We start from the raw sequence: 25,070 nt of genomic DNA, 5'->3' as shown, positions 1-25,070 counted from the left end.
ATGTTTCCGTTCTGTGTTATAGGGACGCTGTCTCTTTAAGATCACGTGACTGGTCTGTTGCTCTGCCGGTCTGCGCGATGTTTGAATTTAATGGTTTTTATGACAAAATGAATGACGTGCCGTTTCTTGTTGAAGTGAGAAATTGTATCTTCACTTCTTTTATCGCAATTTCTACAGTCTATAGACAGAACGTCTTACCTGGGAGAGTTTGTCGACTGTTTGTGAGTTTGAGTTTGTCTTTCAACCTGCGCGTGTGCTCGTGCGTTGTGTATGTGCGTGAGGTGTTTGTGTGCGTTCGGGTGTGCTGTGTGTATGTGTGAGCTGCAGGCCACTTGGCGTGCATGTGTGTGTTCGGTGTGTGTGTATGCGGTGTCCTGCGTTGCCTTTGTCTTGACACGTCTGCGGCAGCGTGCGTGTGTGTATTTATGCGCGTGTGTGTGTGTGTATGCAGTGTGTATCCCAAGATAGCGAACCAATCAAATTGCGCCATTTTAGGAGGTTCACATGTAGCATATACTAATCTCCATTATTCAATCATCTGTGGAACACATAAGCATAGCAAGGTGTGAAGTTGGCTGTGCTGGCTCCACATTTGATTCATTTTTCTCGCTGTGTGTCTGAATCCCAATCAAACCCTTAGCAGGCCTTCAATTACCAGCAAGAGGCGCCTAGGGGGGTGTGACCCTCCAAGGGGCCCCAGGCTCCCAGAGGCCCCACACCCAGGGGCCATAAACCCAGGGGCCCCACACCCCCAACCAGGGGCCCCACGCTCCACACCCACGCTAAGGCTCTCTACCACTCTCTTCCTCTACCTCTCTACCTCTCTCTACTGCTCTCTAACTCTCTCTACCTCTCTCTATATCTATTGCATTCTACCTCTCGTTACTTCTCTGTCTCTACCTCTCTCTACTGCTCTCTCTCTACTGCTCTCTACCTCTCTCGCTCTACCTCTCTCGCTACTGCTCTATATACCTCTCTCTCTCTCTCTCTTGCTCTCTCTCGCTCTGTGTCTCGCTTTGTTTCTCTCCGTTTCTCTCTCTCTTTCGCTCTCCTTCTGGAAGTGGAGGTGCTTCCTAGGTTGGTAAGCTGTTGCATCAGACGGAGAGGGAGTGGTACGGCTACACCAAACGCGTTACTCGCGTTGGATAACGCGTGTAACGCGCCTAACCTGCCGCTTGATCATTGTGTCACAAAAATGGTTCAACGCGCCTAACGCAGCCACCATCGCTTCGCTGTATTTAGGAGTCCGAGGTAGGAAACCCAAACGCCGCCGTGTTTGGGTGCATGATAGAGCTTAGATCGGGTGAAATAACAAATAACAATAATCGGGTTCAATAACTTCACATGGTGTTTCTGGTGTGTTTCCAGCATTCGTAGTGTTGATCAGCAGAGAAATAGTCCACCAAAGACGTTGAGGTTGCTTAGCAACCAAAGACGCTGCCCATGCAAGTGAATGGAGCGTTCCCTCTTCGTCATAACTATCAAACCAAACATCCTTCACATTCACCGAGCGAACATTATGCAAGTAAAATGCACATTTCTCGCTAAAAATGTTTACATAAACACTTTTAATGGCGTAACTATGTTACTATTTCCACCCAGAATAAAGAGTAAGATGTCCGCCATGTGCTTCTGTGCAAGCGTCATGCGTTACTCGCGTTTAAAGTTCAATTTTTTGAACTCGGCGCGTTGGTGCGTTTACGTGCGTCATTACGTGCGTCTGCCGCGTCTAACGCGCCGCTTTAACGCGTGTAACGCGTCTATGCGCCTAAACCAATGGTTCCCTATGCAAAAATCCAGATTTTCGACGCCCCTAACGCGAGTAACGCGTTTGGTGTGGCCGTACCTTAAGGGGAGAGATGAGAGAAGTGAGACTTGGATGTGGACAAGTGGAAGCATGTATAGGGAAGGGTTTTATACTCTATGTTACTGTTTGACAGTTAAGTGCATCTCCTGTATGTACCTCACAAAAAGTGTTCCTTCACCTGCACATTGATGGGGTCCCTCTGTGTGTCTGGTACCGCCTATCAAAGGGAGGTTCATGCTTATGAGGACGCCGTAAAGTATGGTACAACTACCATATGTATACGTGGACTGCAATCTGTTTAGATCATTATATTATATTATTATACCACTCATCTCCTTTACCTACTCTCCCTCTCCTCTGCTCTTGTCTCCTTGCCTCAAATCTCTTCATCTTTGTACGAGAGGTTTCAAGGCGGAATATTAGAATTTACAAAATCTGGATGGGTTGGTAAGCGTGCTTCGCTGAAGCGACAGGAGGGAAAAATAAATAAATACACCTTATTTGGAAACGGTTTTGGGCGGCTGGCTGACTGGCTTGAATGGATGACCGCCTCCTGGATGGCTGAATTAATAGCTGGCTTTGGTGGCCAGCAGACAGCTGGGGGGAGGTGGGCTGATGGGTACACTGGAACTCATCTGCTGCAGCTGATTGGCCCAGAGGGTTTGAGACACATATCAGCCACTGCCGAAATGGGCAAGCGACTGACGACCTGTTGGTAGCAGTTTATTCACTAGTCATTCACCAGTTATAGTGAATGACTAGTGAATAAATGGCACTGGCTCCACTGAACGGCTGTTTAACGACCATTCCGAAGGCACATGACACATGTGCAGGTGACCAAGGTCTTAAAGATGTTGGGACATATGCTGTGCACATTATGTACAAAGAATGGGAACATGGGTTTTGGTCTGCTCCTGGGAAACCTATCGGTAGAGACACAGGTGACGGTCAGCGTCCCACTCCCACAGTCCAGACTTTCTTCTTTCTTCCTTTCTTTCTTCTTAATCAAAAGGATAAGGCACCGCTTGCTTCCTTCTATGTGAATATTTACTTGTTGCGTTACTCAGGTGTAATAAGCAGTATCCCATAGGATCCAGCAGCATAGTCTGATCTAGTGGTTAGGGGGCTGGTGACTTCTAGTCAGAAGGTTAATCCACCGTCTCCCTACAGGGCAGGCTGCCTCAACCACTCTAACCTCCTCATGAAGGACTTTGTCTCTGAACAGACATCATGGTCGCAGGTATCTTTGGGTGAAAGTGCACTCTTTCCCTTGGAGCCAAGCCCATGAGCATGATGCTGTGTGTATCAGGACTCTATGGAGTGCAACTCTGAAAGAGACCTCCAGTTTAAAACGGTGCATGAGTGATTTGTATGGGATTTAATTGCTTAAGTGGAGGCTAAGGCTGATTGATACTTGCATTGTGAGTCGCCAGATGCTAAGCTAATGCTAGCTTACCACTGCTAGTTTGAGCGGAGACTGTAGAATGGGAATCAATGAAGACAACATCAAGCTGTGAATGTAGTTAGTTATAATACACCTGTATAGGTGTATTATTAATGGGAAATGCAGGATTTCCCATTTTACAGGCAGATGGCTTATGTAGTTATTATTATTATTATTATTATTATTATTATTATTATTATTATATTATTATTATTATTATTATTATTATTATTATTATTATTATTATTATCATTATTATTAATAATATAATTATTTGTATTATTACAACCCTCCCATTGTTAATAACCTCAGCTAATCCCCCTGCTAACACACTGCTGCTAATCTGATAGAGGTGGCAGAGGTGAGTCAATGGTAAAGGGACAGACAGTGAGAGAGCAAACAGAAGGGAGGGGGAGGCACATGGATCAATATAAATGGAGGTGATACATCGCATCAGTGGCCTACCAAACACACACCCCTTTCTTTCCAATTATGGCCCACAAATGGCGAGTGCCCAGTGAGCCGCCAGTGAGATGAAACAGCTTGTCCTCCACCTGGCAGGGGGACCCCTCCACCAGACACCCCCACTTCCTCTTATCTTCACCTGCTATTCATTTGGGGAAAGAATCGGTTGTAAATTACTTTATTTAGTCCCCTTTTAATGATGTGTAAACACAGTGTGTGTGCGTACTAGCATGTGTGTGTGTGTGTGTGTGTGTGTGTGTGTGTGTGTGTGTGTGTGTGTGTGTGAATGTGTGATGTGTGTGTGATTACTGCAGCTCCTGGTTGTGAATCCATAGAAGAGCTCAGTATTGGAGTGCTAACACAGTGATAGCATCACTGCCTACGACCAACCTGCGGGGGACCATGAATAAAACATGGAGATGCAGTCCTCTAACCGCTGTGCTCACAGGGCGGCATACACGCCTCTTTCTTTCACACATATGTGTGTGCATGTGTGTTCTTTGAGCATGTGTGTATATCTGTGTTTGTGTGGGTGTGTGTTATTTTTGCATCTTTTTATCACACTTCTAGATACACACACACGCGTGCGCGCGTGTGTGTGTGTGTGTGTGTGTGTGTGTGTGTGTGTGTGTGTGTACAAACATGGGAGAGTGAAGGTGAATGCTTGCCCTGCCTGTGGGTAAATGTTTTGTTTCTTCATGTGTATATTTAGTGTATCTCAAGAAGAACCCTGAACCTATATAGACCTTCAGAGAGGATGTTTACACACAGTGCTCGGATTGACGGTTCAATACAAACACGCATCCTCTCTCTCTCTCTCTCTTCCTCTCCTAATTTGCATTGTGTTAACTGTGTGCGCGTATGCTTTCAAAAATCTGCCTTGCCAGTACACACACACAAGATGAGATGACACAGATTATTTAAGGTGGGCGAGACAGATAGGGACGACACTGGGAGAGAGAGGCATGGTGGTGGCCCGACAACCGTCGGGGGAGACAGGGAGATGAGAGATCAGCAGTAGAGCAGAGAGACTGGGGGATGAAGATGTCTCCCTTAATAGCGGCACATGGTCTTAAGAATTGCTGTGTGTTGTCCTTTTCCTGCTATATGACTGAGCTATAATGGGGTTGTGTAATTACATTAGCAACAAAACAACCTTACATACATTAAAAGAATATATTTATATATATATATATATATATATATATATATATATATATATATATATATATATATATATATATATATTTATATACTGATAAGAATTGTTTTGTTTCATGAATGAGTTCCATAACTCTTGTCTAGTGCATTTTGGTTTTTATGTACCAGACTGGAAACAATCTCCCAACCAAACTATGTCTTTATTTTGGACCATGAGGAAATTTGGAAATAGTAAAACACAAATACAGCAAACATCCTATTCATACCATATACTAATAATTGTAATTTTAATTCGAATTTGGGGAAAATAATTATACTAGCTTTGTGTATATATATATATAAATATTTAGATACGTCTGTGAATGTATGTGTTGATTCGTGTGTATTGATGATGTAGGGTTTAGACATAATCAATAGGTTGATATTTTGATGTTGCTCGCTGTATCTGAGTGGAGTGTTTGCTTTCTACCCCTGGCACCATATCGGTCTTGTTTACACTTTGTATGCAATGCATGTGCGCACACTGTTTATGCATCTGAAACTGCATCGCAACAGCTTGTCTATAAATGCTTTAATATTTTATCTATATTTTCTTTCATAAAATAATACAATGTTACATTTAGACAGGTGGAGATTATGTTCAGGCATTTTGTTTAATGTTTAGCGTGCATTTATACGGTCTCAAACACAACGACAGATACGGCACACACAAAAACACACACATGAATATCATAACATGTGACCATATGGCGCCTCACATGCCAATACACATGATCTGGTGTTAACAGACTGAAGAAGTAGCCATGGATGATGCCATGGGCCATTCTTTTGCTAGCTGATTGATTTCCCTGTAAGCATTAATTGCGTTCGATGGCCATTAAAGCTAGCTATGATCTCAACAGTGTGTACAGCAAGTGTAGAGACATTGTTATAGCCCCCAGCCTCCCTCTACCTCTTTCTATTGTCTCTCCCTCTCCCTCTCTCTATCTCTCTATATCCCCATCTAACTCCATCTCTCTCCACCTCTCACTCTCTCTCACCCTCTATCGCTCTCACACTCTGTCTACCTCTCTCTCTCTCTCTCTCTGTTCTTGTCTCTCTCTTTCTCTCCAATTCCCTCTCTCAAGTAAATTGCTATATTGGCATGAATGATGAAACACTATTGCCGAAGTATTTGACAAACAAAACGAAACAACACATAGTTACAATAAATAAATAAATGATCTCTCTCTGTCTGCGCTCCTTTGTTCTACTTTCATGTCTCTTCCATCTATCTCTCTCTCCCTCTCTCGCTCCCCTTTCTCTCTACATGTCAACCTCCACCTTCCCTCCAATATCTCCTCCCCTCTTTATCGCTCTCTCTCCTCTGTCCATCTCCCCTTTTCTCTCTTCCCTCCTCTCTGTCTCTATCTCTCTCTCTGCCTCCTCTGTTCTCCCCCTCCGCCCCTCTCCCCCATCCTCCCCAAGCACCATCAGCCGTGGAGCCCGTCTCCACCATCACTCCCCTTCATTTATTAATACTCCCTCACCCGGACCAGACCGGTGCTCTCTGTAGCCCCCACATCCCTGCCTACTGCCCTCTCTCATTCACACACACAGTCAAACACACACACACACACACACACACACACACACACACACACACACACACACACACACACACGCACACACACTCAAACACACACACACACACACACACACACAAACACACACACACATGCTCACTCAAACACACACACATATGCACACACACTCTCATGCATCTGTACAGAGTCGCTTAGACTCACACAGAGGCTGCACAAATATCCCTGAGGATGCAGGTGGGCCAAGTGTGACACGCTTACTGTGCAGGAAAATACCCTTTCTGAAAGGACAGAGGCCATGCGTCTCCGAGCTGCTATTCACCTCCCCATTAAGAGATGTTTCTGTGTTCCCCCTATCGTATCACAGCCCTAAGTGGTCGTCCTGGAGCACCATGAGGACAGCGTTACTTTTGTTTTAAGTTTTTGTTGTTGGTTATGGCCGAAGGCAAGGCTTCAGGATGCAGCGCTGCACCGTTAGCAGGTGACCACAGCCACCAGTAGATAACATATGCTCTGAAGAGGGGGAGAAAGGGAAGGGAAAGTATTGCAGCTTGTTTGTGTGTTTTTGTGTGTGCATCTATCTCTGTGTGTATGCTTGTATGTGTGTGTATGTGTGTATGCATATGTTTGTTTGTGTGTTTCTGTATGTATGCATACAGTATGTGCGTGTCTGTTTCTGTTTATTTAAGTGTATGTGTTTGTATGTGTGTGTGTGTGTCTTTGTCTCCTTATGTCAGTGTGTGTGTGTGTTTATGCATGAGTATTTGTGGGTCTCCGTGTGAATGTACGTGTGTGTGTGTGTGTGGTTGGCTCGCCTGGTGCTCTGGATTGCAACTTTTCCCCAGAGCCAGGCCATGCTGCTATTTTTAGTGGCTCATATGGTGTTATGGTGTAATGATGCACGAGGACACTATGGAAGTACTCAGTGACATTGAATACTGACTGCGTTTTATATTTGACTTACGCATTGTCGTTTTGTACAAATATGGAAACACTGGCTCTGAAGCAAAATACAAGTTAAAAGAGGTCAGCGATAGCGATGGGCTATTCGGTGCGTGTGTGTGTGTGTGTGTGCGCGGTCATGGGTGTGAGTGTTTGCATTCTTGTGTGTCTTGCGTGTGTTTTGGGAGAAACCAATCTTGGAGAGGAAACGGGTTTGTGTTTGATGTGTCCTTCAAATAATTGTCCCCACATGTGAGGGAAACAGGTTTCTACATTCATGTGGATCTAGTTGCTTGTTTTTTCCATCTCTGGTCTAGTTGGTGGTGATGTTTTTATTTTTTTCTCGAGCCATCGCCGGGGCTGCAGTTATGAGCCATGTTATTCTTGGGGAGTGTCAGGAATGTTTATAAAGCTGAGGAACTGGCCTCTTTCGTCTGGTCGGTGCGTTCAGCTCCACCTGCAGGCCACCAGGGCTCACTCTCAATAGCAGGAAGCTAGGAATAGTTCTCATGTGTTTCTGTATGTCCCAGAGTTGAAGTCAGCGGCATCTGGCGATGTCATTGACGGAGAGGTCAATTTTGTTAAAGGGACCTTAAAAGCCTTATTGTTTTTATCAAAGCGTAATAATCCATTATAATTACTTGCATTTATATAGCAACATCCATTACATAGTGATTGTGTGTGTGTGTGTCTCTGTGAGTGTGTTCGGGGTATGTGAAACGTCATCAACTACTATTGTGATATTATGAACACATAAAATCATAATAGTATAGTTATAGAATACATCCACTCCAAACTTTACCATCAGCGTGGTGCTTAGACATCAAGGGAATGAATGTACATTAAAGTGCACTTGGGTGGCAGAGTGCTGGGGGTTCATGACATCTGGGGGCTCTCCCTCGCGGTGATCCCTGGAACGGCCAATTACTAATTATTAGAGAGAAATGTGTGAGAGGAGAATCTCTTGGAGGAACGTAAAGCCACGGCCTGCTGGCTGTGAGGGCATCCATGCAGTTAGGACCTGAACACACAGGGGTCAAGGTGATCAGTGTTGTCGGGTAGACGTGAAACACGTTTGAGACGGTGTCCCGCGATTTTCACCCTTGGTAGGATGTGCTCGCACCCAAGCAAGGGCGTGTTCTTAAAAAGTAAATTTCGCCACGTTTTTTGCCACGTCGCCAACAAAGGTGAGTCATATAGATTAATTTGCAGTTTAATCATTCGAAGAAGTCGTCGTTTGTTCATTCAACTCATTATTTGTGCAATTGGATGTAAAGCTGTAGTGAAAGCTCATAGTGTACTTTATGGTAATTTCCATTCATGAAAATTATTTTAGCTAGATAGATAGATTGTTACATGGTTGTACGAATGGTTTATTACTTTATTTATTCTCAAAGAAAAAATTTACTTAAATTGACTTAAAATGTACTTAAATAATAATGAGTAAATAATAATAACATCAACCAATAACAACAACAGAAATAAACTTAAGCTGTTTGGCATTGGCAGAGAAGATTTGGCAAATTTTTCATGGGCGCAACCCACATACTCAGCGCTGCTGCTCATCCCACAAATGCATGTTCCTTACAAATGGGGCACCATTTGAAAAGGAACTAAACAGGCTTTCCAACGGTATAAGATTTATTTCCAAAAAGCATTGTTACCACAGAGAAATAATCTACCAAACACAAATTTCCTTACTTTTTGTGCTAAGTTTAGACTAATTAAATAATACAAATGCTATAGGGGTGCTGTGGTGTATGTAAGAAGGTTGTGTGCACCTGTTGTGTTTCTTGTGTTCCGTGGACCTTCTCCCATGTGTCAGTTAAAAAAGAAAATTATGAATAACAACATGAGCCCCCACACTAAGAATGAGTCCATGTTCCTCCTGTCCCCGAGCTGGTCTCAGTCTCTCCGTCCCTGAGGGACTGAAGGTCTGAACCACAGAGACACTTAAGATGTGCAAAGTCTTCAAGAGAAACAGGGTTCTCATTGGCTGTCAGCAATGAAGACGTAGCTCTGGCACACCACCAGTGGTGGTTCTAGGATTTTTCTGAAAAAGGGGCCATTAAGGGGCCACATGTTACATTCAGGGGCCAAGTACAGAGTACCTCCAAGCACACAAATAAAATAAATACATTTTGATAGTCATACCTTTTTCAAACGCGATAATAAAAAATGTTGAGCCAGTTAAGTTCTTAATTTTCTTTCTTTTCTCATTTATTTATTCTGTGCATAAAGGATACAATGCATACAACAACACATGCATACATACATACATACATACATACAAATTCATCCAAATCTAATGACCTGGCCCGTCAGGATTCACTTTAGGACACACTCCCACCCACCCACCTACCAAGCCACAAACAAACACACACACACGCACACGCACACACACACACACACACACACACACACAAACACACACACCAAGTACAGCACAGCACAGCAAATTCAGAACAAAAAAAAAAGAAACAAGTTTAGTGACTTTTTTAGTAGTTTACTTTAGTGCTCACAATTTAATTGATTGACGGAACAGGGCCACGTAAGGGGCCAATCTGATTTCAGCAGGGGCCAGGGCCCCTGTGGCCACGCCCCTAGAATTGCTACTGCACACCACAGGCCAATCAGGTTGATTCATTATTCACATCCATTCTGGTGGTATATCTTTATTCTGTTTCGTAGAACCTCTGTTGTAAAACACGTTTTAAATCTTGTTTGTTTCAAAACAACTTTTTTTCTAGAATTCTTCCCTGGTGTTTTGCATGATTGATCATGCGTCCATGTCAAACAAGACCTCTTCCTGGAAGTCGTGGTCTTCTGAGCCCATTTCCAAGCTAACAAAGAGATCTAGCGGCCTATCTAGGGCCCCACCCTGCGCAATTGACTTTCTACACTGATGCATGTATCGTTGCTAGTTTGCACCCGGCGTAAAGCTGATTTTCCCCCCCAGCAAACACGCGCCACTACACTTGCCCCCTGAGAGCGGTGTTCCGGCGCAAATGTTACATGGTGCTATTTTACTGATCGAAAAAGCAATTGTGCCACTGACCAGAAAATACATGGTCTAAGTGCACTAGCGGATAGTGCAGTTGGTGTTGCTATATTGACGTACCATGGCTGGTCGGAACTGCAACATAAGCTTACACACCAGTAGGCTATACACAGCACAAACATTCAAACAATTAGCCTAATTGAAATATTATGATGATGATGTGGATTGTGGAAAAAAAAAACTCCATATGGGCTGCATGAATGAACACTGTAGTAGGCTATGCCATGCGTTAAAATAATAATATAACAATAATAAACTCGAGAAAACTAGGCTATATCCCAGCCATCCAAAACAAAATCTTGTTTTAGGGTAATTCATAATGTTGGTTAAATTATTTGGGAAAGAACAGCTGATAAAGCGGTAAGAAGTTGTACTTTTAAAACAATGCATCTACAAACACCGTACAGCAAGCACATATTTTCTTGACAGAGAGATTGTGTACAAGCTAGGGATGGGCGTGAGGAATCGATTACTCGAGTACTCCTCGTTACAAATGAACTTGGTTGGTGGACAGGCAAACTTGAGTTTGCATGTACACACACAGACAAGTTTTCTGAAGCAAATGTATAAATTTTCTGTGTGGCGCTGTCACACCAAAATTGTACCGGGGGCGAAAATTGTACCGCCTACGTAATCCGCGTCGAAACATTACGTCATCGTTCGACGTGATTGTCCGTTGCCAGGCAGGTTTCAAAAAACATTCGCGCTCATCAAGAAGAAATAATAATAACAATACAGATAACACTTGTTTTTACATTATATTTGTATTGTATTGAATTTAGCTAGTAAACGGAGTGTTTAAAGTGTATCGTAGTTTATATATGTATTGTATTTCATTGTTTAATCGAATTTAGCTAGTAAACTGAGTGTTTAAAGTGTATCGTAGTTTATATTTGTATTGTATTTAATTGTTTAATCGAATTTAGCTAGTAAACTGAGTGTTTAAAGTGTATCGTAGTCTAGCTAGCTTGTGTTAATTTAATTTAGATAATAGACGTCATCGTTCGACACGATCATCCGTTGCAAGGCAACGTTCGACGCGATCATCAGTTGCCAGGCAGGTTTGGAATTTTCGAACGCGGATTACGTAGGCGGTACAATTTTCGCCCCCGGTACAATTTTGGTGTGACAGCGCCACTGGCGCGTGCCGTGTGCACAAAGCAAATGAAATGTATCAAATTTCTGCCAGAATTCAAAAAGTTAAGAGATGGTGGTTAGAGCAAAGCGCAGCAAAGTATTGAAATACTTTACAGAAATAGGAGATCATGGGGTGAAATGTAAAATATGCCAAGCGAAATTGAGCTACCAGAGTACTACAAGTACTATGCGGCAACATATGCTCCTGAAACACAAAGGTGAGTTCGGGAAAGCAGCAACCAAGTGTGTCGGCTATTTTCACCGCCGCAAGACGCAGCTGTAATCCCGGTGTTGCCCCGAATTCTGCGACCCACCGAAAAGTGTGACCCCAGGGGGCGCTGTTGCACATTTTCTGCAACATGCACGTTTGCATTATAACAAAAACATAAATAAAACATAAGATCATAGTTCATTTGCTTCCTTTTTATTTGCAGCGTTAAATTATTTGCAATGGTTAGGCTACTTTTTTCGTTTTTCTTTTTAAACCGTTACAGGCCTTTGTTCGATGTGATTTAAATTGTGAGACGCATATTTAATCTTGTAAGGAAAATGTGTTTTGAATGTTTGCAAAATAATAATGAATACTCTGATAACTCTGACTGTTTTGATTGAGTATAAGCATTAAATGTTTGGTTGCTAATATTGCCATTAGGCCTATTCCTGCTGCAGATGGGTTGCATTCTAAAAGTCGATTAGTTTTAAACGAGTACTCGATTGTTCCTTGAGGAATTAATTTGATCACTCGAGTTTGGAATTTAGTACTCGTGCCCATCCCTAGTACAAGCCCATAATTTATAGGATTGATGAGTATTTGATCGTGAGAAAACATAGTTTTACCGCCAGTGAGAAAATAATGTTAAAAGAATGAATTAATGCGGGTGATGCTTTGCGCGTGTGTGTGCACTCATCTGATTAAACACGCAAACTAAACATGTAACGCATAATACAGTCCATGGCGATGTATATTAACTGGGGGATACATGAATTTTTTGAACACAAGTTGATAACGATAATGTATACAATACTGGTAAGAAACAATGTTTGTTAATGTATTGCCGCATATCACTAAATAGACCCACAGTTGCGGCCACAGGACCGCATATCATATATGTGTTAAGTTCTCTTTGCCAAAATTGACATGACAACTCAGTGTTTCTGAAGTTGTAGAAGAAAACACTATTCCATGTGTGAATGAGGCCTATTATTGGGCCATAAACTGAGCCATTTGAAGTTTCAAATTCATGTGGTCATGCATCTGTCTCAGCGGAGACTATATCAACTTGTAAAGTTCAAATGCGCTGGCTTTTAAAGGGGATGGGAGATGGAATTGGTTTGTTGCACGTTACGCCCAAAACACACCTACAGGTTTCAGACCAACCCATTTTAGAATTGCGTTGGGCACAAAAATCATTTATCCGCCGGTATAATAGCAACAGCGGCAGAGATCTTACCACAAAGCAACTTGCGTTTCGCGCTTCTAACTTGCGTTTCAGAACGTTAAAATCGGGCCCTAATATTTAAATGTATAACGTTGGTCTCTCTGTCTGCCTCCCCAGCGAGCACTTGTCCTGCTCCTTCTCCTTCTTCCTCCACGGGGAGAGCAACGTGTGCACCAGCGTGGAGATCTCCCAGCACCAGCCTGCCTACCACATCACTGAGGACCACATCCACCTGGCACAGACCTCCTCCTCCGCCGTCCAAGGTTTACCCCCCCGCCTCTGTCACCCCAACACGAGAACACCAACCCTCAGCGCTAGAATACCACCCCTCAGAACGTCAACACTAGAATACCACCCCTCAGAACATCAACACTTGAGCACCACCCCTCACACTATCAATACTAGAACACCACCCCTCACAACATGAACACTAGAACACCACCCCTCAGAACATCAACACTAGAACCCCACCCCTCAGAACATCAACACTAGAACACCACCCATAAGAACATCAACACTAGAACACTACCCCTCAGAACATCAACACTAGAACACCAACCCTCAGAACATCAACACTAGAACACCAGCCCTCAGAATATCTGGCAGGATTTTACTTCAGTGTTCAGTGCTGTGCTGTGTTCTATTGTTTTGTGTTGTGGTGTGCTGAGGTTGTTCTGTGGTGTTTTGTCTTGTGGTGTGTGTGCTGTGCTGGGCCCAGTTTCCTGAAAGCATCGTTAGCCTAAGTGGGTCGTGAAGTGCGTCGTACAAGCATCGTACAGTTTTCACACCGTTTCCCGAAAGCATCGTTGGTAACGAACGTCGTGAAAACGCTCTTAGCTAACGAGGACTCCAGGGGTACTCGTAGGATGCTAAGAGCATTGTTAGCTTCTATAGCCTCAGTGGCGTCACCAGCGGACATTCCGTGTATTGGATGTGTTTTATTAAAACACATCAAATACCACGGAATGCCCAGCTGGCACAATTTTTAACCAAAAACAGTGGTTACCGCCGATATATTACTCATAGACTACTGTTAGATTTAAACAGCAAAGATAGAGACATGTTAGAAGTCAACAACAACATAATTTATTGCAGCAATTTAAAATTCCAAAAATACATGCGCAGCCGAAATGTACCAATCAATCGCCACGTCACAAGGCATATAATAAAATCAAATGATCCCTCTTGTGTGGGAGGTCGCTTTCGAGCTGCACTTGCTGTCTCCCTCTGATTTTAATTCAACCATCGTGGTTAAAATGTCCTCATATTGATCAATGACAGAAGACATAGGCTACTGTAGACATGCATCATGCTGAGACCAGCGGGTGTCTGAGAATTTCTGCAGGCGTTTTTTGTTGCGATTGTTAGCATTAAGCACTGTAGGCGCTTTGGTGAGGCTGTGATGAAGTTCACTATTTATTGGACCCTGTCTAGACAGTAACGAACATCCCTGACCATAGTTAATCGCGTTTGTAGTCTACACTCAGACGTGAACTCAATATTGCATGCGGGTGTCTTCATTCATAAAAAAAAGAAAACATTCGGGAGTATGCAATAATACAAATTATTCTAAAGAGGTCAGAGACTCCGTGCGCAGCCCCGCCTTCCCTAGTGACCCAAGAAAGCCTGCGCCGTGACGAACGGGGGATTTGACCCCCTCGGTTTTACACAGGAAACTTGAGATAAGAAGGTGAAATCGCCGGGCGTGCCAAGCTGCGACTGAACCGGCTTGGCAGTGTAAAAAGACCTATAGCCTACCTCATCCTGCCCAACAATATGGGCAGGATCTAGACCAAGCTCTCCTAATCGGGTCAGCAATAGCCGTGTGTCAATGCCTAGCCTCTGCGTTTGAATGATAACGAATGAATGGAACGTTGCATTTTTAATGTCTACAAATATTCTAGACTAGAGAGTGCGTCAATCAATGAAACCTTATGCGGAATCAGATAAAGTCGGCTCACTTTGCTGCACAAAATATGTTATAGAAATCAGCACATTAAGATAAATGTAGTTATCACACAAGCTAATTTGGATTTTTGTAATATCCACCATTTCAGGGGTGGAAATGCCGTGAAAAAATGTATGCACAGTGCGTTCAGGATTAGGATTGATATAGCATATGTCGGCCTAGGCCTAATCAATTGTGTTTTAATATCTTTAGCATTCATATTATTGCAGTCTATTCTTTTCGTAGGCTACTCTGCTGTTGGCCTTGATGGGGAGATATTTGAACCCTTTTTAACCCCATTTTCCTGCGACATTCCTGCGTCTCCCCCTCCTACATAGCCCGTTTCAGCACCGTGTCAGTGGACAGTTACAATCCTACAAACGTCGTGAGTGCAGTGAACGCGCGTTGATGTTAAGAGGAGTTTCGGGAAACGCTCCAAAGAAATTCACGATGGTTCCTAAGATCCATCGTGAGAATGATCGTACGAGCGAAGATCCATTGTTATCGGGAAACGAGGCCCTGGGGTTTGTTTTGTTGTGTTGTGTTGTAATGTGTTGTGTTGTGCTGTGCTGGGGTGCGTTGTGTTGTGTTGTGTTGTGTTGTGTTGTGTTGTGCTGGGGTGGGGTATTTTGTATTGTTTTGTGTTGTGCTGTTCCGGGGTGTTTTTGTTGTGTTGTGTTGTAATGTGTTGTGTTGTGCTTTGCTGGGGTTTGTTATGTAGTGCTCGGGTGTGTTTTGTTCAGCACTTCAGAACAGTGAGAGCCACACACTCATCCTTAAAGGGGACATATTCTGAAAACAACACTTTTCCTGGGATTTGGGGTGTTGCTTTGGGTCTGTGGTGCTCCCACATGCATACAAACTTTGAAAAAAGTCTGTACATGATTTTTTGAGTGAGATATGCATTTCTGAAAGAAACCCGCCTACAGTTACCAAACGAGCGAGTCAGTTTCGGCACCCCCTCCTACGTAGGAAGGGGGCACACTTGAATATTACCTCCCACTTCCCCACTCCCCTCCAATCAGAGCATAGCTAAGATTTTGTGGACCAGCGGACGAGCAGCTCCGGCGGGGGTAGCTCTGCGGCAGCTCAGCTCCAGGAGTACAATCCCTTTATCTGCCGGACTGCCGCTGAGCTCCCCTCGCCGGGGTTGCCGCACTGCCACCGAAGCTCCGGCGGCAGTCCGGAGGAGAAAGGGATTTACTCCCGGAGCTGAGCTGCCGGTCTGCCGCCGAGCTACCCCCGCCGGCCGGCGTCGCATGGAGCCAGTATCCTGCCATAATTCAAACCTGAAAAAAAAATGTTTCAAAGGCTTGTAAGTCTGGGTTTGAAAACTCCTTGTAAAAAAGGTTTCGCAACACTGAAAAAAGAGATTATAGCCTGAAAAAAGAATTTAAACGTCTGCAAACATGATTTTGTGTTCTATTTTATCTTCATCATTTTCACCAACACATTTTCAAAGTTAAATCTTTTTCACAAACACATTTTCAAAGTTTAAAAAATGTCCCCAGCGCATTTGCAGAGTTTCAAATCTGGCACTGTTCTAACAGTGTATTTCATTGTTTCCCGGTTTTGAAAACTTGTAAATGGGATTCTGCAAACAGGGGTTCATACATTGAGAAATAAGTTTTGAAAGGTTGAATATTTATTTTTAAAAACTTGTAAAGGTGTAAATGTACACCATTGCAATGTATTTTTTCAGAACTGACTTTTCAGCACTGACTTTTCAGAGATTTGACCACACAGGCGCAAGCTTTGAGTCACATGATTATTGGCAGTGCTCTGTTGCGCATTCGTTTTGAAAATCCTGACAGTCAAAGGTCTGAAATCGTTGATCTGCAAAAAGGGAAAAAAAAACGTTCCTAGTGCGGGACCATTTGGCTCTAAACCTATTGGTTGCTCTCTGCTGACGTACATTCCAATCACATGTGCCGTTGACCGGGCTGTGCGTGATTGACAGTGCTCTGCTGATGACAAGAATAACAAGTGACCTGCGCTTTTGATTTTGTTTTCCATTTTCTGGAACCATGGCTGGGTACGGAACCTACGGAACCCGTAAAGGGACATGGGATAAAAAAAAATAAAAAAAACGTTTCTCGTGAGCACGAAAAAGTATCTGGTGCGCACGCGAAAGTATCTGGTGCGCACGCGAAAGTATCTCGTGAGCACGAGAAAGTATGTTGTTCGCACGAGAGAGTATGTCGATCGCACGAGAAAGTATCTCGTGAGCACGAGAAAGTATCGTACGCATATCACTGGCAGTGTGTGTGGGTGTGTGTGTGTGTGTGTGTATTTTAAATGTGAGTGATTTATTGTTCAGCATGATGCAGTCTAGTGATTTTGGGAGAAACAAGAAAGTATCGTGTACATATCACTGGCAGTGTGTGTGTGTGTGTGTAATTTATATGTGAATAAGTGCACACGTAAATCTAGATTTTATTTTAAATAGAGGATTTATTGTTCAGCATGATGCAGTCTAGTGATTTGGGGTTACGTCTGTAAAGTGTCCCTACCCAAGCTGAGACCAAATTTACGCCCATGGAATAAATTACCCAGCCTGTCAAGAATCGGTGGCCGCTTCATTCCGACCATATTCCGACCTATAAGTCACACTAACCATCTCGTAGTTGGAGGCAAGAGAGTATACCCACTCCAATAGTGTGAGATAAAAATATATAGCACATTAATTTGAATGATTTTAGCTTGTGTGTGCCCGTGCCCGCGATAAATCACACACAAGCTAAAATCATTCAAATTAATGTACCTAATTTTTATCTCAAATTATTGGATCGCGTATACTCTCTTGCGCTCCGCCTCCAACTACAAGATGGTTAGTTGCTGTCGGCTCCCAGACCGAGGAGCACAGGGGAGACGTTCTCTACAGGGCCTATGCTCTCTCGGGGGCAACACCCTTCACTTTTACCGACAGTGGGTCTGCTTATAGGTCGGAATATGGTTGGAATGAAGCGGCCACCGATTCTTGACAGGCTGGGTACTTTATTCTTACACACAACCGGACTCGTTCAGTACTTCACTAAACTGACACGCACGCTATCACTCGCTCGTCCACCACCCCCCCCCCCCCCCCCGACACACACACACACACACACACTGCCAGTGATATGCGCACGATATTTCCCCGTACTCATGAGATACTTTCTCGTGCTCACGAGAAACGTTACATTTTTATTTATTTTCCCCGGTGTCCCTTTACGGGTTCCGTACCCAGCCATGGTTCCAGAAAATGGAAAACAAAATCAACAGCGCAGGTCGCTTGTTATTCTTGTCATCGGCAGAGCACTGTCAATCACGCACAGCCCGGTCAACGGCACATGTGATTGGAATGTACGTCAGCAGAGAGCAACCAATAGGTTTAGAGCCGAATGGTCCCGCCCCCAGGAACGTTTATTTTTTCCTTTTTGCAGATCAACGATTTCAGACCTTTGACTGTCAGGAGTTTCAAAACGAATGCGCGACAGAACACTGCCAATAATCACGTGACTCAAAGCTTGCGCCTGCGTGGTCAAATCTCTGAAAAGTCAGTGCTGAAATGTCAGTTCTGAAAAAATACATTGCAATGGTGTAAATTTACACCTTTACACGTTTTTAAAAATAAATATTCAACCTTTCAAAACTAATTTCTCAATGTATGACACCTGTTTGCAGAATCCCATTTACAAGGTTTCAAAACCGGGAAACAATAAAATACACTGTTAGAACAGTGCCAGATTAGAAACTGCAAATGCGCTGGTGACATTTTTTAAACTTTGAAAATGTGTTGGAGAAAATGAGGAAGAAGATAAAATAGAACACAAAATCATGTTTGCAGATGTTTTTTATTTAAAATTCAGGCTATAATCTCTTTTTTCAGTGTTGCATAACCTTTTTTACAAGGTGTCGAGTTTTCAAACCCAGACTTACATGCCTTTGAAACTTTTTTTTTCAGGTTTGAATTATGGCAGGATACTGGCTCCATACCGTCAAAGCCGTCTGGCCGACAGTCCGGCAGCTCCGGCGGGTGCACTCCAGGCGCTGAACTGCCGCCGAAGCTGGCAGCTCCGGCGCGGGGAGCTCGGCGGCAGTCCGGCAGCTCAGCTCCCGAAGTACAATCCCTTTCTCCTCCATGTCGCGTTTCATGGACTTCAGATAGTCAAGGCCAAAGTTCCTTTCCCCCAATTCTTCTCAACCATGGCAGATATCCCCCACTACGAGTCTTTACTTGTTGTGGAAGTACCAGAGACGTCAGACGCAGTCTTTTTTATTCATAATATCATCCAAAGCGCACATAGCTTTTTGCCGTGATATTAGATATTATATTATATTATATAGATTATATAAATACCCATATATAATGTTACTATTATATTATATAGATATAGAGCTCCAGGAGTCCGCAAACTGCAACAATCCCTTCCCCTCCATGCTGTGGTTCAGTCTGACAGCTCATTGGTCAATGGGTAGCAGCTCATTTGCATTTGCTGAAACAGATAGCGGTAGGCAAAAGCTCCTAAAAGCTATTACCAGCAAACAGCTTCAAAACATGTTTTCTGGAACTCAAATACTATGTTTACTTGTTGGGAAAACACCATAAAAGTCTCCTTTAACGCCTCAACCCTAAAAAGTAAAACAAGGAAATCTCCCAAAACCCAAATGGGAGGGAGACCTTGAGAAGGAGTGATATATATATATATAGATAGATAGATAGATAGATAGATAGATAGATAGATAGATAGATAGATAGATATAGATATATGTATGGTTCCCAGCTCACTAGGGATGGGCAAAATTATTATTTTCCGGGAATCGGTTCTTTCAGTTCCGTTCACTATCACGATTTTTTCGTTTGATTCGTTTGTTTGATTCGTTCGTTAATTCAGATGGTCTGTTTTTTGCATGTGAGTATGTGTGTGCGTGCATGTGTGGATGTGTGTGCGTGCATGTGTGTATGTGCGTGCGTGTGTATGTATGTTTGTGCATGTGTATGTGTATGTGTGCGTGTGTGTGTGTGCGTGTGTCTGCGTAGTGATCCTGAGTCCATACGGGCTAAGTGGCACATTGACGGGCCAGGCCTACAAGATGAGCGACCCGGCGGTGAGGAAACTAATGGAGGAGTGGAGCTACTTCTACCCCATGGTGCTGCGCAAGGTGGAGGAGGAGAGAGACCTGGAGAAGGACAGGGAGCCAGGAGAGCGGGCCTATGACCCCACATGTCACGTGGCGGTCGAGGTCATCGTAGGTGAGGAAGGATCTTTCAAAATGTATTCACATGTGATATTTATAATTATCACATGTCTACGTTGAAGACTTGATCCTGATTGGTCAACTAGGCGTTCTACGGTCTATTATTTCACCTAGCAGACTGCTGCTTTGAAGAACAGACCGTTGCTATGGACACAACATTCCAACTGTAGAATGTATTTATGTAGCGGAAACAATGAAATCATTTATCAATCAATCTAATCCTTTTGTTGTTATATTTATTTACACAATTCTTGATTTATTTAGGATAATGTCCAGCGAAGCGGTTTGCGTTATTTTGCAGTAATGACCAGTACAGACCTGTACATTATCCCTTAGGTGTTGCCTTTTTGAAGTGAGACGAATGGTAGGTAAGGAGGGACGCAATACCCAGGGTACCAGAGAGAAGTATTGACACACTGCGAAGAGCCTCTCGCTGGATTCCAGAGGCTTTGTTTTACTTTGCACACACGGTTAACGCAGTATCGACACCCAATTCAATTTTGATCTTTAGTCAGTAAGCAGCCTGCGAAAAGCAAAGAAATGGTGTCACTATCCCACCAACACCACCATCAGCGACCTCACCACCACCACCCCAACCTCACCACCCTCCACCACTACCACCAACACAACCACCACCACCAACACCACCACCACCACCAACTCCACCACCTTCACCTCTGCCGACGTCACCACCACCATCACCACCACCACTATCACCACCACCACCACTATCAGCATCACCACCACCACCACCACTATCACCACCACTATCACCACCACCACTATCATCACTTCCACCACCACCATGACCACCTCCACCACCACCACCACCATCACCTCCACCACCACCACCCCCACCACCACCACCATCACCATCACCAAAACCAACATCACAACCCCTACCACCAACCCCCTCACCACCCCCACCACCACCATCATCACCACCACCACCATCATCCCCACCACCACCAACACCCCCACCTCACCGCTAAACCATCACGACCATCACATCATCATCAACCCCACCACCATCACCAACACCATCACCACCACCACACCATTACCACCACACGTACAATACAGGGAATCAAGCTCTTTCGTGTGTGAGAATCCCATTTGATCATACTGATGTCGCACGGCAAACAATGAGGATACGCATTGATTCCTTCTCACTGTTCAATGCTCTCTCTCTCGCGCGCGCTCCCTCTCACTCTCTCTCTCTCTCTGGCTCTCTCTCTCTCTCCCTCTCTCTCTCCCTCTCTCTCTCTCTCTCTCTCTCTCTCTCTGTCTCTTTCGCATTGAGCCGATAGTCATCAGCAAAGTGTGGTTGCAGTGAGCTGTGGCTGCAGGTTCATAATGTAGGACCTCAGTACTCCTACCTGTAACAGGAGCAGGGTGCCCTGGCTCCTAGGCCGTTGAAGTCGCATGTGGTCACCCCATTCAACACCTCGTCCATTGGCATCAGTTCACTGCCCTCAGTCCACCTACAAGAAGGAGTGAATGGTTGAATAAATGAATGGGTGGATGAATTCTAGTCCGGTTTTACTTCTTTTTGATGAATGTCTGTTGGTTGTCAGGTATCTTGCTCAAGGATACGGACAATGGGGTTCAAACCCAGACCTTTATGGCTTGCGGTCAGGACACCCTTACCCCTGACTATCCTGGACAGTCGGATGGCAGTTCTGTGGATCGGGATGAGGGAACTGAAGACATGGGGACTAGTTAGACTAGACTAGAGGAAGAGTTGTTACTTCAGTTCACTTACTTCTGCTGATGGTGGTTGAGATAACACTCCCTCCACGGCTGATGAACCACATGGTCAGTTAAACTTTTCCCAGAAGGCTTTGGGCTCAGGTTGGTGATCCCAATGGTGGTTTCTTGAGGGGTAACACTAGAGACCGTAGTCACAAAACCACTGTCCGCTGAAATAACACACAACAACAAAAAGGCCTGTGAGAAGGTGGATAAAACTATCAAATTACTATCTCTTAGAGAGCATCAATTAAACACTGGTGTGATCAATTCAAAACACTTCCATCAAAATACTATTTACATATGTTTTGGCTTTATGAGGCCATGTTACATATTCCAATGTATAAAATTGTTTAGAAATAGCTTTCTTTTTTAAAGTTGCAATTAGGTGGTACATATAGTATAAAGACAGTTGCCATATTGTAATACAATACTTTGAATATATCATATAAGTATTGCATTGACACAATCCTATCAGAATAGGATACAATGCATATTTGTCTATCCAATGAGCTCCAATGGGCTAAACTTAAAAACCCAGCTTCCCAGAGTTATACTGTATACCTATAGTTGATGCTGCAACATTGTTCTGAAAATACACCAATGTTACCTATTTTGGTAAACTACAGTACAGTAATTGCACTGATAAGTAAAATGAAAAACACTACAGTAAGAAAATGTTTAGACTGTCTTTCGGGGGATGTAATGATGAAATGAGTGCAAGTACAAGTACAAAAAGGTAACAAAGCAATTTTTTTTTTTTTTACTGTAATACAGTAAAATGTTCAGCTGAACTGACTGCATAAAAGCTTTTCTTAGGCCAACAAAAAATAAAAATAAGAATATAAATGAGGTGAAACAGATCTACATGTAAATCAGTATGTATCCCACCTCCAATCCTGATCAGGCCAAAGTACCATATCTACAGCACATTAGAGCTCACCGAGTCCTCTTTTATGACACATGATTGAAGTGTTTTGCCAGTTGAGTTTGAACAGGTGAGAAGTGAGTTAGACTTATTGGTAATTTGTTGCGTTTTGAAGGCCAGTGTGATTCAGGTGAACCAAGTTTGCTAAATGATGAGAGTTGTGCTTAGAGTTTAGCAAAAATGTGAAAACAGTGGAATTGTGCTTAGAGTTTAGCAGTCTGAAGTCTTGTGGTTGATACATGAGCTTCAAGTTTTCAGAATTGTGTGCATAGTTCCATTTTGTGTGTGTATACGTTCGAGAAAAACTGTAAGTGAGGTGGCTCAAGTACAACAGCAGCAGGGAAATAATATATTCATTAAAAACCAGACCATCCCTAAAAAACGCGTCCAAAACGGTGTGTTGCTTAATTTTAATTATTTTGTTTTACCTTTCCAGAGCAGCAGTTCAAACAGATGGCAGTGGTCGCTTTGCTCTCTCACTGCGAGCAACGACACTGACTCTCTCTCTTTCCACCTCTCTCTCTCCAAGGTGGCGTGAGGATGACTTATCCAGCTGCCTTCGTGCTAATTGCCCAGAGCGACCTGCTGGTGCGTAGCCCCCCGCAAGTACCAGGGGCGCCCGGCCTGCACCGGGAGCCCAGCCACTGCAGCGCGCCCCTCACGCCCCCCACCTCCCCCGAACAGCCCTGCTCAGGTACATTTACACTAGGCAATGGGCTCAAACATAGTGCATGCAGAACACCTATGCTTGGTCATATTAAGAAGAAGAAGAAATGTGATTCAAAACATGATTCAAAAAGGTATAAAGGACAAATGGCAGTTGCCCAGATAATGACAAATAATTAAAGAGCTGTTGACCCTGCTGAACACTTATGCAATTTAGATTAAGCATACAGATAACTACAGACAATCAATGGATCGAAAAAATAGACTTATTAAAGCCATCTGATTCTCCGTGAAACTGTGAGCACATCGTCAAAAACACTCAATCAACATCTAATTAAACTTTCCGAACGAGCGTGCAGACAATTAGGTCCGATAATAGAAAACAAATTAATTGTACTGTAGAATTAATAAGATAAACAAACCATTAAGTACATACAGACAATCGTACTAAACTAGTAGCGATATATTTATCATAGCGATGGTATTGTCCCTCTATATATATACAGTGGGGCAAAATAGTATTTAGTCAGCCACCAATTGTGCAAGTTCTCCCACTTAAAAAGACGAGAGAGGCCTGTAATTTTCATCATAGGTAAACCTCAGCTATGAGAGACAAAATGAAAAAAAAAAATCCAGAAAATCACATTGTCTGATTTTTTAAGAATTTATTTGCAAATTATGGTGGAAAATAAGTATTTGGTCACCTACAAACCAGCAAGATTTCTGGCTGTCACAGACCTGTAACTTCTTCTTTAAGAGGCTCCTCTGTCCTCCACTTGTTACCTGTTTTAATGGCACCTGTTTGAACTCCTTATCAGTATAAAAGACACCTGTCCACAACCTCAAACAGTCACACTCCAAACTCCACTATGACCAAGACCAAAGAGCTGTCAAAGGACACCAGAAACACAATTGTAGACCTGCACCAGGCTGGGAAGTCTGAATCTGCAATAGGTAAGCAGCTTGGTGTGAAGAAATCAACTGTGGGAGCAATTATTAGGAAATGGAATACATACAAGACCACTGATAATCTCCCTCGATCTGGGGCTCCACGCAAGATCTCCCCCTGTGGGGTCAAAATGATCACAAGAACGGTGAACAAAAATCCCAGAACAACACGGGGGGACCTAGTGAATGACCTCCAGAGAGCTGGGACCAAAGTAACAAAGGCTACCATCACTAACACACTACGCCGCCAGGGACTCAAATCCTGCAGTGCCAGACGTTTCTCCCTGCTAAAGCCAGTGCATGTCCGGGCCCGTTTGAAGTTTGCTAGAGAGCATTTGGATGATCCAGAACAGGATTGGGAGAATGTCATATGGTCAGATGAAACCAAAATAGAACTTTTTGGTAAAAACTCAACTCGTCGTGTTTGGAGGAGAAAGAATGCTGAGTTGCATCCAAAGAACACCATACCTACAGTGAAGCATGGGGGTGGAAACATCATGCTTTGGGGCTGTTTTTCTGCCAAGGGACCAGGACGTCTGATCCGTATG

At 43.5% G+C, this 25,070-nt stretch overlaps 1 protein-coding gene across 1 annotated transcript in view; it reads left to right on the top strand.

Moving 5' to 3' along the window:
* LOC307074847 (mediator of RNA polymerase II transcription subunit 13-like) overlaps positions 1 to 25,070 on the top strand; it is a 149,821-nt gene that overhangs the window by 94,136 nt on the left and 30,615 nt on the right. Inside the window, exons 5-7 of the mRNA XM_079735232.1 lie at positions 13,157 to 13,302; positions 20,011 to 20,223; positions 23,438 to 23,602. Of these exons, the coding sequence (XP_079591358.1) occupies positions 13,157 to 13,302; positions 20,011 to 20,223; positions 23,438 to 23,602 (524 nt within the window). The remainder of the gene's footprint in view (positions 1 to 13,156; positions 13,303 to 20,010; positions 20,224 to 23,437; positions 23,603 to 25,070) is intronic.

Source organism: Pollachius pollachius (genome assembly GCF_949987615.1).
Source record: "Pollachius pollachius genome assembly, chromosome: 4".
In the NCBI taxonomy this organism is placed as follows: Eukaryota; Metazoa; Chordata; class Actinopteri; order Gadiformes; family Gadidae; genus Pollachius; species Pollachius pollachius.
This window is presented reverse-complemented; position numbering and strand designations above follow the sequence as displayed.